Source organism: Gopherus evgoodei, chromosome 2, assembly GCF_007399415.2.
Source record: "Gopherus evgoodei ecotype Sinaloan lineage chromosome 2, rGopEvg1_v1.p, whole genome shotgun sequence".
Taxonomy (NCBI): Eukaryota; Metazoa; Chordata; order Testudines; family Testudinidae; genus Gopherus; species Gopherus evgoodei.
Genome location: NC_044323.1, coordinates 224,527,689 through 224,541,036, shown reverse-complemented (window position 1 = coordinate 224,541,036; position 13,348 = coordinate 224,527,689). Strand labels below are relative to the sequence as shown.

The window sequence follows — 13,348 nt, the reverse complement described above, 5'->3', positions numbered from 1 at the left end:
CACATGAACACCAATTTGTCGGCCCAGTGGCCTAATACACATTAAGCTTACTATTAAGCTTACTATAATTTAACTTTACACTTTGAAAATCAAAGAACATTATACTGCCTTCACTTGTCCCTCTCATTTCTTCATGAAATTAGAACATAGCATGCATCTTGATTTGAATGACTAGCGTGTGGGTATTCATTTTTTTATGTTTATTTTTATGAATGTAGGGTGTATATACACCAATGGAGCCTCCTCTGTGCTCAGTTGCGTTACACATTTGCTGCTACTGAAACTGGCTTCTAGAGGGTGGAGTAAGGTCTAAATCTTGTGTCTAACGCCCATCCCAAGACAACGGTGTGTGTGATGGGAATTGCTGTATACATGGAGTAATCTTCTCCCAAAACTGGGGGCAGTAGGATGCTACTCAGTGGCTGCTAGTGCATCCTCAAAACTCCACTGTATTTTGTTTATTCTTTGTAGATTTTTTTAGGTGTTGTTTATTACTATAGTGTCTGAGCACCTCAGAAGCATTTGTGGATTCAGCCTCAAATGTCTTTTAACTATCATCTCCATTTCACAGGGACCTGAAGCACAGAGAGATTAAGTGATTCACTCAAGGTTCCACAACAAGTTTATGGCATATCCAGGAACAGAATTTGGATCCTCTGACTCCCCGCGTGATCTCTTAAACCTCCCTAATGCAGCCCGATGGCCTGTGTAGGAGAACTGTCTGTGTCTCTGTGTAGTTGCAGAAGCATGAATTCTTCTCCTCCAGCACCTATGTGCCTAGGCCCTGGAAGCACCTGTGGTGAAGAGTTTCTTTGCATATAAGGCTCAGATCCCATTGTGTGAATGCTTCAAATCTTGTCCCCTTCTTCCCACGTTGAATATTCACCAGTTCCCCTGGGTCAGGCCCCTCCTGTAGCAGTACAAATGCAGGCACCATTGTAAGCTCCTGAAGGAGGGTGAAGATAGTTTCCATGCCTGTGCTTATGGTGGCTAGGTCTATGGTTGTGTACCACAGCCAAAAGTTCGAAAGTTGGACACCAAGGGTGGACTTTTTATAAGTGCTCAGCATTGGTCTATCTCGCTTCCCATTGAAATCCAATGGTGAAATTCCCATTGACTTTAATGGGAGAGGAGTTAGCCCTCTGCTGAATGCTATTGAAAATCCCACCTTTCATTCATATTCAGGCCCCTATATAACTGGCCTGAGTACAGAAGGGGCTGAGCTCCCATATCTTCCATAAAATTAGTTACACTGAAAATGTGGCTACTTTTTATGTAGGTACCTAGATGTTTTTCCCCCTTGTTTTCTTAAAAAAAATCTTGGTTCATAAATATTGGTTAATGTTCAAAAAATATGTGCAGGAAGTCTGTATGTTTTATTTTCAGCTTGGACTGGCAGTAGAAATACTGGCCCACATCCTATAAGGTGCTGAAGTCTTTGGTTCCAATTTTCCACTATATCTGAGCTGCGCTTGGGCATGGTAGCGAGTAGTGGCCTTTGGGAGCTGATTGTGGCTCCTTGATTCAGAGCCACACAGTCCTAGAACAAATTACAGTTCTGCTGCACAACACTTCCTCTCCACCCTGACCCATCCATGTCCTGGCCCTAGAATACCTCAGAACCTCCTGCCTCCACCTCCTTATACTAGAAGGAGGGGATTATAGCTGTCATAAGAGGCAGCGCCATCACCTCTGCCATCTGTACACAAGGGAAAAGTTCCCCTTCACAAGAGTAATTCTCATCTAGCAATTTTAGCCTTTTCAGCGTCATTTTGTATCACTTGAATGCATTTCAGAGAATTTGGCCTTTCAGACCCATTGACTTTCCTGGGGACTGTGGTCACTTAGGACCTTGCAGGTGGCACTTGGGACATTTCAGGATTGAGCCCCCTGTATACTTGCAGTACTACCAATCTTGGGGAGAAAAGCAAGAACTGCTTAACCTGTTCACTAAAGAGCTATTGACTGATTGCCAGAGCAAAAATCTTTTAATAAGCTTCAGAAATTTTGAGCCTTATCTATCACTTATACAAAACGTGCACTACATTGAAAATACTTTAATTAAATAAATACCTTCATTTTTAACCATGCCTAACTTCATCTGGATATTGGGAATTCACTTTGTCAGAAATGCCTAAATCTGGGTGGAGGCTCAACAGGCAATTGAGTCTGGAAAATTTGCATCAGTTGATCAAGGTTCAGATATTGCTCAGTGTGTTGGCAGCCTGTAGCATCCTGCTAAGTAGTAAAACTGTTAACGTAGAGAAATTGAGTGTAATGTCACTGGCTTCAAATGAATCAGTTGTAAGGTTTATAATTGAGAAGTAGACCTCAAAAAGGAGAACAGATAATGATAAAAGCAAGGAGAAGCCAGCTGGGAACTAAAGCCAGCACAACATGCAGAAAATCTTTCAAGCAGATGCTGTTGCTCTGGGAGTAAATAGGGTAAAATAGGGGGTCAGCTGGGGCCGCCATTTCCCTCACAACTGAGAGCCATCAGACCCAGAACTGTGTCAGAGTGACCACTCCCTCTAGTAGTGCTGGGACCCATGGGGTGCCCCTTTCCCCTAGCCATTGGGCCCTTGGAAAAGAGAGAGCAAGGAGGAGCCAGCAAGAGATTGATCTGACAGAGCAGCTGCAGAAAGCAGTTCAAGCAGGTACCAATGGGGACACATGATGTCATCACAGTGCTTCCTGCGGTTGTTGCTCTGGACGTTCTCTCCCCTGCGTTGATTGTCTGTTTGCTCCAATTCTCCACTGCTCATTCCTTCCTCTCTCTCACTCCTCCTTCCCCCTTCTTTCCTTTGTATTTCTGTTTAGCTAAATCTCTTCCTAACATAACCCCCTTGAAAGGATTCCAAGAATAAACGAGGGACATACTCGTACCTCTAGTATGATACTTGCATCCATCATGCTGTTCACTCTGCTTTTGTTCTTTCCCTTTCCCTTCACCTGTCTTGTCTATATAGGGTATAACCTCTTCAGGGCAGGGACTCTCTCTCATTATATGTTTGTGTGGTGCCTAGCACATTGGGGCCCATTCTTGGCTTGCCCCTAAGCACTGCTATGATACATATAACCAACAATAGTAGCAGCAGGTTTACATTTGCAAAGGAGTATACTGGACATTTGCACAAGTATATTTTTGAATATGGAATTTAAGACCTGTGCAGAGTATGCATGTGTGTTCTGAATTCCACCTTCAGCCCCCGCAACTGATTTGATGTGTCCCTAGATTTTCCCTCCAGAAACACAATTTTAAGTCTTTGTCCTTTAAACCTTAACACTGGTATTTCCACACTCCTGCAAGTTTTCTGTTTGTCTATGATGTATGCAACTTGCTTAGAAGCCAATGATTTTAAACAGCTGCACACTCACTGAATGGGAAAAATAATTCTGTTTTCTCCTTCAATTTCTGTAAGCTAGCCTATTAGAGGCTGATAGTTCTCCTTGAAGCTCTATGTGGCTGAAGTCCAGAAATGAATTATAACATAAAATGGTAGTTACAGGCTTAGAGAAAACAATGTTAGTGCACTGGCAGCTGTGATCAAAGCTGTGCCTAGTTCTCTGAGAGGTAGAAATCCCCAGGTGGCAATCAAAAGTTTCATGGAGCAGGATTTACAGGTGGGATTCATGGTGGGCTCTAGCCAAAGAATAATATGCAGCAGAACTCCAAATCTACCTCAGGCAGAGTATGCTCTTTATTCAGAACCTGATGTACTGGGACTTAACCCATTTTCCTCTGATAATGAATAAAAAAAGCACCTAAAATCTCAAAAAGCATTTATTTTCTACTGTAAACAAAATGTACTTAAGAATAATTCATTTCACCTTTTGCATGCAGGTATATATATTGGCTTGGGAATATATATCTTCTCTGGCTAGGTTTTCTTTCTGGAGTAGCAATTTATCATTGTTGAGGAGATCAAGTGCACAAGCTCTTATTTGTTCCACCACCAAAGAAAGCATGTCATCAGGTCAGAGTGTTGGTTTAGAAAAAGGGCAGTTTGCTTTTGATGTATTGAATAACTTTTCTGAGGGTAAGAACTCTTCCTGCCTGAGATCATCTTATGGTAACTCAAAAACATGATTGCAGGTGCCAGAAATGTGTAACAATGTCAGCTGGACCATTTTGATTAGCAATGACCCAGTCTGAGAGCTTCAAATACATTTACTTATATGGACAGTTTCTTGACATGGTATAGGGCCAATGTGAGAAATTTGCAACCTGTGATTGTATATGTGTATGTAAATAATTCATAATTTCCAGGGCAAGAACGGACTATTGTGATCTAGTCCGACTTCCTGTGTAATACAGGCCAGAGATATAATTTGTAGAAATGATCTTTTAGAAAACAACCTCCAGTCTTGACTTAAAAAATGGTCAGTTATGTAGAATCCACCACTACCCATGCTCAATGGTGATTTACTGTCACTGTAAAAAATTGACACCTTATTTTCTGTCTGAATTTGTCTAGCTTCAACTTCCAGTCACTGGATCATGTTATACCATTCTGTGCTAGACTGAAGAGCACATTATCAAATATTTGTTCTCCTTGTAGATACTTACAGGCACTAATCAAGTCACCCCTTAACCACCTCATCTTCTCTGCTTGATTATTACAGGCAGTTCCAGGACCTATTAAGGAAGGTTGCTGATACTCTCCAGATTTCTCTGCAGGAGGTACAAAAGACTTCTCACAAGTCCTTGGACATTCTACATAGTGAAAGACCTAGACGGTTTATGCTGCCTTTTAATTAATGGGGCTTGCTAAAGGTCATCTGGCATATACCAGCCATTTGTGCCTCTAAGAGGACTGAAAAGAAATACTACATGCCAGCCAAGGTAGCAGAATTTTTATTTTACAAGATCCACTCTGTTAGATAAGAATGCTAAACATCTAGATCTATTGGGCAGGAAAGTTTTCACTTCAATCAGCCTTTTCATATAGCCAATTGCCAAGCATTAACCTCAAAATGCAATTTTTGTAAATTGCTCTAAATTAGTGGAATAGATGGACAAAACCTCACAAGAGCGCAGATCACATTTCTGGCTCTGATTGAGGAGGGTAAATTCATCGCCAGATCATCCCTCCAAGCCTCTGATGCAGCAGAAACAGCTGTTGTTTCAAGGGCAATGGCTATTTTCAGGCATTGAGCATTCTGTCTTCATTCCTCAGGATACACCAGGGACATATAATCTACAGTGAAGGATATGTCTTTTTTGAAGGGAACAACATGTTCAGGAAGAAAACAGATGAATCTGTACACTGACTGGGGGATTCAAGGGCAACCCTCTACTAACTGAGGATCTGCATTCTAGCACCAAGGAGGAAGTACCACAGACTCCAGTCATACAAGCCTCAGCCAGTGCCTCAACCCTTCTACCACCAAAGGGCATATGAACTCCCATGAAAGTGACAAAAGCTGGAGCAGGGCACACAATGCTTCCCCTTCTTCCAACCTCAACCTCCTGCTAAAAAATATTTTTGATGGTACTTTCAAGAGCTGTAAACCACTCCAAATGCCGCATCCATCAATCATGAGCCCCAAGATCCAATTTGGGAGTCAACTGGCCCATTTTGCCCAACCTTGGTGGGTAATAACAGCTGGACTCTTGATGTAAAATCATAGAAGATCAGGGTTGGAAGAGACCTCAGGAGGTCATATAGTCCAACCCCCTGCTCAAAGCAGGACCAATTCCAACTAAATCATCCCAGCCAGGGCTTTGTCAAGCTGGCCTTAAAAATCTCTAGGGATGGAGATTTCATCACCTCCCTAGGTAACCCATTCCAGTGCTTCACCACCCTCCTCGTGTAATAGTTTTCCTTAATATCCAACCTAGCCCTTCCCTACTGCAACTTGAGACCATCACTCCTTGTTCTCTAATCTGCTACCATTGAGAACAGACTAGCTCCATCTTTGGACCCATCAGACACTCCAGCTGTATTATAGTATTCCTCTTCCTTCTTCTCCCCCCCCCCCAAAAAAAAAACAACAACAACCCTTCCCTGTCCCTCTTGAGGGACCACTCTCAGGAAAGGATGGTCATTGAAAAGGTGAACTTCCTCCTTCAGGCATCCATAGAGCAGGTCCTTTTCAACATTTTACTGAAAATTTCTCATTGAAAAAGGAAGGGAGGATGGAGACTCATCTTAGACCTCAGACAGCTCCATGTCTTTATCTGATAGCTGAGGTTTAGGATGGTCAGACTGACATCAATAATTTCCTCACTGAACAGAGACAATTGGTTCTCAGCTTTTGAGATGAAGGATGCCTACTCCACATAGACCTCCACCCCTCACGCAGAAGGTTTCTGAGATTCTCCATGGACAGGCACCACCACCAATATAGGGTACTCTCCTTTGGCCTTGCAACAGTATACTTGTAGGTATCCTTCATGCTATCAGTAGTAGCAGCTTACCTAGAGCACCACAAGTCATCAGTTTTTCCCTATTTAGTATTGCTAGCAGTGCCTTGAAGTCTGCTTCTGCACCATGGTATCAAACTTAGAAAATGCATGCTCAGGGCAGTTCAGGTCATATTTAATAATAGTATAAAAGAGTCCACTAGAAAATAGTACATAGCCAAGTGGAAATACTTCTCAGTTATCAGATAACCACAGAGGACTCTGACATGCTGACTTTTTTTAGAATATTTTCTCTCCTTAAATATCAGTGGTGTCTCACTTAGTTCATGACAGGTTCATTTGGTAGCTACCAGTGCCTGTCACTAACAGGGAAAGGATCACTTGATGATTACCTGTTCTGTTCATTCCCTCTGGGACATCTGGCATTTGCCACTGTTGGAAGACAGAATACTGGGCTAGATGGACCATTAGTCTGACCCCGTATGGCCGTACTTATGTTCTGATAACTACTCTATCTTTACCCATCCTGTAACAGTACTTTTTTTGAAAGGCCTGGTTAGAACCTTTCCTCCTGTGAGTATGTGCACTCCGATGTGAGACCTGAATTTTGTCCTCTTAGCACTAACAAGACCTCCATTTGAGCCCTTGGCTTCTTGGTCCTTATCCCTTTCATCCATGAAAGTCACCATTCTAATTGCCTTCACCTTAGCTATAAGGGTGGTGAACAGGGAGCCCTCAGGGCAGATCTGCCATATACAGTCTTTCACAAGGATAAGAATGCTCTGTGGCTACATCCTAAATTTATGCCTAAACTGATCTTGGATTTCCATCTACATTGGACAAGCCGCCTACCTCCATTCTTCCAAAAACCACATACTGCTAATGAAAACAGTTGGCCTCATTCCACAAATGCCCATTGAGCTGGGGCATTCTACCTACAAAGAATAAGGCCATTTAGAAAATCACCTGCACTGTTTTATATCATTCACGGAATAGATGAGAGTGGAAACAGTCTCCTCACAAAGACCTTCCGAGTGAATTTTGAGGTGGATTCTGCTGGGTTAGAAGTTGACAAACATCCCTGCACCACAAGGTCTGAGAGGTTACTCTACTGGAGCCCAGACCACCTCTGTAGCCTTCATTTCAAGACATTCCTATTGTTGAAATCTGTAAAGCGGCTGTGGGGTTCAGTGAATGTCTTATCAAGACACTGTGCCTTAGTGGATGCTTCTGAGATGATGTCAAGTATCAGAGGGGTAGCCGTGTTAGTCTGGATCTGTAAAAGCAGCAGAGAGTCCTGTGGCACCTTATAGACTAATAGACGTATTGGAGCATGAGCTTTCGTGTGTGAATACCCGCTTCATTGGATGCATGCCACAGGACTCTTTGCTGCTTCTGAAGATGATGTCTAAGTACAGTCATACTCCTTTCAGAAGTATCACAGAGGTCCTCAAAACCTTCTCCTCAATAAGCACTGCTTGGCAATCACCACAATGGAATACATATAAGGACTAGCACTTGAAGAAGAAAGAGAAGTTACTTACCTTATACAGCAACTAGAGTTCTTTGAGATGTGTGGTCCCTATCTGTATTCCACTACCTGCCCTGCTTCAGATCCTAACATATGATTCACGGTAGGGAAGGAACAGGAGGTAGGTGGTCCACACTGCCCTTAGGCCTTTGGCTCGGAGTACAAGGAGGAGAAGGGTGCAGGAGCAGACTTACAGACACTGCTAGCAATGCTCTTCCAGTTTCAGGCTCATGGAGCTCCCGTGCACTCACAGTGCAGTATACATAGGGTCCACTCATCTTGAAGAACTTCTGTTACTGTACAGAGTAAGAACTCTCTTTTCATAGATTCTCTGTCCTTAATGCGAATGTTAGTGTGTTTGGCCACTTGTTACACATCCTTTTTCTGATGTTTAGCCCAAATTATTATGCAAGCAAATATTAATTTAAATGAGTTTCATTAAACGGTATAAGAAGTTCAGGAGGCATTCTTCTGCTCAGTTACAGACAGTGATGGCTTGGGGCCACTACCTGCTGGTAGACGTCAGCTTCACCTCTTCTGTATCAGTGGGTTCTTAACTGGCACTGTGAACAGCAGGGAAAAGGATTGTTAAAAATACATGGATTTCCTGATTAGAGATTGTGTTCTGTCCATTTGTTGGGTGCTTTCAGTATCTTCAGCTAATGCCATTGATTTCCTTTCCATCCAATTGCTTCACAATGTCCAGAAAAGATAACTATATTTATGGTCTTTCCACAGGTTTATTAACTTCAATCAAATAGAAACAGTCAAGCCAGAAACCTTCAGAGACCTCTCAAAATTAGAAGGATTGTAAGTGCTGGTTGGGCAAACTTTTTTCATTTGTTCTGTGTTCTTGATTTGTCTTCATTATTCAAAATCTGACTGACCTAAATAAATTCTGTGCCCTTTTATCTACAGAAGTGCTGAAAAGTAGAGGAAATTCTGTAATAGTCATCCTAGTAAGAGAGCAAGATATTGTAATGCAGATTTCCTTCACAAACCCTCCAACCAAGAACTCTTTCAAATCTGAATTGTATGGCTGTAGACAATCCCAAGTTGTCATTTTCAGTGAATTGACTTTAGATCTCTCTGAAAGTGAGTTTAGATTTCTTTCAGGTAACAAAAGACATTATTTCAATCAAAACTCGGAAGGATTTTGTAACAGAATCTGTTTGGCATGATACCTTTAAATGTGACTCATTTAAGGCCTCATCTCCTCTGGAAATTTACCTAAGTTACAGCCATCAGTTGCCAGACCCCTCTCAAAGCTGCAGACCCATAGTGTGAACAGGCAAAGGCTATGTCTACACAGCACTTTTCTGTTGGTGGCTTGTAAAGTATGTAGTCCGGTAGCTCCCCTAGCATGGGTTTAAGTCGCAGTGATGACAGTGAGATGTGATTTAGGTGAGTAGAACATAGACATGGCCTAAAGGATATAACCTACATGGCTCTCTGCTCACCCAAGTCGTGCTCTCCTGTCTACACTGCTGCATTTAGCCATGTCGTGTTCCGCTGCCTCCCAGCTGCTAGAACCTTTCCCTACTGCAGGAAAAGACTCTAGTAGCGGGGAGGAATTGGAGAGAGACTCCATCAATGTGAAAAGGCTCTGCCATCTCGCTACTGCTAGATGCCTTCCCCGCCAAAGAGAAAGAGTGCAGCTGCTCACCACTACTGAAGCCTTCCCCACTGCAGGCAAACTCTGTCAGGGATGGAAAAGCTCTTATAGGGAGAGCTGTTGATGCTTTCCCCCCACTCCCTGCTTTCCCCCTGCCTGAGCTTTTCACTGACGTGCAGCTGTACACTACAGTGTGGACACAGCCTGATTTTCTCTGTGGCTACACATTCCCTACATACCGCCGGCAGTGGTGTGTAATATTGACATAGCCGACAATGTCACAATTTCCTCCAGTCATGATTATGCTACTTTCAAGCAGAGCTAAATGCAACCAGTTCAAATAGTTGCTTTGTCAGGAGTTTTCACTGGAGTGGCTACATCGCTTAGTGATGGCACTAATCCGGAGAAATCCTCAGTGTAGAGAAGACCTTAAATAGAAATGATCAGGAGACCCCTATGCTTGTGGAGAAACAAAGGCCATTAGCCATAAATGACTCAGATTTTGCTTTTGTCATCTGAAAGAAATATAATCAATATTTATTAGTAAACTGTGGTTAAATAATAAACCCCTCCACCCCTTAGCCTTAGCTTTTATAAATGACAACTTTACTAATTTGTTAATATTATGCAACTTTTTTATTGTCAGATTTTAAAACATACAGTGCAGAGCCATGTTCTTTGTAATATATTAATATCTAATTCTGTAAAGGACTCTGTCAATTATTAAGGCATATCTTCTGTTCCTCAGATTTCTGCATGACAATAAGTTGTCTAAGATCCCAGCTGGAAGTTTTTCTCATCTGAATTCAATAAAGAGGCTTTAAGTTTTGGAAAACAATTATGTAAATAATGGTACTCGTATTCTACTGCAAAACTGTGTGAACTGTGAAGAAAAGTTTTTAATTAGGTTAGTTAAATGAAGACCACAGCTTTCTGATGGTGTTTTTGGCATGCTTTTCACCATGGGATAGAGAAAGTGACATAATGTACAGTTTGTTCTAATGTTTCATAAGAAGTGAAATTTGAACAGAAATTAGAAGAAATTCCATAAGACACAAGGCTGAAAGAAAAGGCGGGGGAAGGGAGAACAAGGCTGAGGAATGAAAAATGAAGAGGAAGGCAAATGAGGAGAAGGGAAGGAATGTGATAGCAGCTACTGAATATGGAATAAGGGAAATTAAGGCTAAATCAGAACACAATTCGGTGACTCTCGTTTAATAGAAATGGATGGCCTGTTTGTAGACATGAGAACCAAATAGTCCATTTAATTTTATATGCCTGCAAATATCATGCGTTCTGTTCTTCCATGTCCTATTTGGTCGGCAAATGGACACATTTTTTCTTACAGAGAGAATTTTCCATAACTAATAAACATTGGTTAAAGTTTAAGGAGCCTCACGTGTTCCTTTCTTGTTGCACATCCTCCTCTTCCTTTTCACATCTCATGATCAGTTAGCAAGCTACAGGTGTAGGACTTGGAAACTTAAATTTAACCCATAATTTTGCTCTTTGTTCCTCAACTGTTGTTACTAAGCCATGATGTCTCCAAAATCAGATGTGGAAATACCTGTTTGAGGGGCTCAATCGTCTCCCCCCCTTGAATTGGTGGGAATTTTGCCACCTATTTCCATGGCACCAGGACTGGGCTCAAGGCTCAAAGTCTCCAGGCCGTAAGGATTTATTTGAACTGGCAAATTGGTCCCAGTTCACCAAAGCACTGAAGTACATGCTTAGGTCCATCCCTATTCAGTAAAGTATTTCAGCACATGCTTAAAATCGAATGTCTTTAAGTCCCAGTGAACCAGTAGATGCTTCAAGTTAAGTAAGTGGTGATGGACTTTAAGATAGGTTTAAAATTCAGTAGTTGTCAAAGCAGTTTGCTGAATCATGGCTAAAGAGAAAACATTCACAACTTTACTGTCTTAATCTATATCCTTGAAACTGTGAGGGTATGTCTACACCACAATTACACACCCGTGGCTGGTCCGTACCAGCTGACATGGGCTTTCAGGGCTCAGGCTGCATGCCTGTTTAATTGTGGTGTAGGTGTTCTGGCTCAGGCTGCCACCCAAGCGCTGGACCCTGCCGCCACACAAGTTCCTAGAATCTGGGTTCCAGCCCGAGCCTGGGCGTCAACGTGGCCATTAAACAGACTCTTAGTCTGAGCCCCACAAGCCCAAGTCAGCTGTCACGAGCCAGCCATGTGTTTTTAATTGCAGTATAGACATACCCTTAAAGTTTACAGAAGTAAAAAACAGCTTCGCTCCTTAGCTTGCTCCTTACCAAAAGCTAGGAACATAAGAACAAGAAGGAAAAGAAAACGCCAACACCATATGGCCCATCAATGTGCTCTAGGTGTGTGATGCTGCTATCACAAAAAACGAAAAATTGAGGATTCATATAACTTAGTATTACTAATACCTCCATAGGGGCCTATTCTCCTGTCAATATGTGAGTGTAATTCCTTTTGGTGATAATGGGAACTATATACGTATACTGAGGTGAGACTATTCTCTGTAGCATTTTGGAACAAAAAGTGCCATTTACACAAAAGCCAATTGCCAGCTTACAATATTGATCAAAAAAAGCGAACATTGAAATCATTTCAAGGGGAATATTTTGTTTGGTTGTTTTTCAGTCTTTTTGAGGTTCAGAAAAATCCTAATCCCTATTAGTTGATTTTTTTTTATTTGATTCCAGAATTCTGAAACTCAGAAATAAACAGTTGCAAAGCAAGTAAGCCTGCTACTCCTGGTGGGCAGCTAATGACAAAGAGAGAGAGAGAGAGGAGAGCCTCAAGGGCCACACTGTTACAGAAAGGCACTTTAAATGTGTTTATAGGCTTAATCTTTTTAACTTCAGAAAGCACCACCTTTTAATCTGAAAAGAACCATTTGAAAAATAGCTTTCGGGGGGGATGGTTTTATAGAATAACTGGCTAAGCTACTATAATCATCCTGAACATGTTAGCATCCCTTAAAGACGAGAGAGAGAGGGCTTGTCTACCCTTGTATACTAATGCTATAGCAGCACAGCTTCACTGATGCAGCTGTGCTACTGTAGCAGTTCAGTGAAGACACTGCCTACATTGCTGGGTGGGCTTTGCCCACCCACAAAGAGTCGGTAGCTATATTGACAGGAGAAGCTCTCCCATCAACTTAGCACTGTCTGCACTAGGGGTTAGGTTGTTATAACTGCGTTGCTCACGGGGGAAGATTTTCCACCCCCTGAGCAACGTCGATATACTGACGTAAGTTACTAGTGTACATCAAGTGGTGTCGTTGTGGAGGTAGGGGTTGGGATAGGGGAGAAGGACATTCCATTAGTTAGGGCATTAACCGGTCTTGGGAGACCAACATTCAATACCCTGCTCTGCCACAGACTTCCTTTGTGACCTAGAAGCCTCAGTGTCTGCATCTCAGCTCCCCTTCTATAAACTGGAGATAATATTCTTCTAGCTCACAGAGGTGTTGTGAAGATAAGTAGATTAAAGTTATGGAGGCACTCAGATAATGGAAGTCATTTAAGCACCTGAAATAAATGGAAATCAATATTCCCTTCAAGTTATAGCAGTTGACCTCATCATCATGACATATTCCTTGCAGCTGAACAATCTAAAATACAGTGTAGCAGGCTCTGAATGTATGGTGTGATGATGGAAGGCTAAGGGCAAGAGTCTGACACTAATAACCAAATAGTTACTTCAAGGGTGATTTTTTTTTAAAGTACGGGTAAGAAAAAAGTGCCTCTAAAAATTTTATTCCGTGAAAATTGAATCCCAGAAATATTACCTACACAACATAAAGTGTATACATGCATTCAAATACTATCT

The 13,348-nt window shown here is 42.0% G+C and overlaps 1 protein-coding gene across 1 annotated transcript in view; it reads left to right on the top strand.

Moving 5' to 3' along the window:
• Positions 1-13,348, top strand: part of PXDNL (peroxidasin like) — a 302,579-nt gene that overhangs the window by 156,231 nt on the left and 133,000 nt on the right. The window contains 2 exon segments of the mRNA XM_030553072.1: positions 8,640-8,711; positions 10,265-10,336. Coding sequence (XP_030408932.1) covers positions 8,640-8,711; positions 10,265-10,336 — 144 coding nt within the window.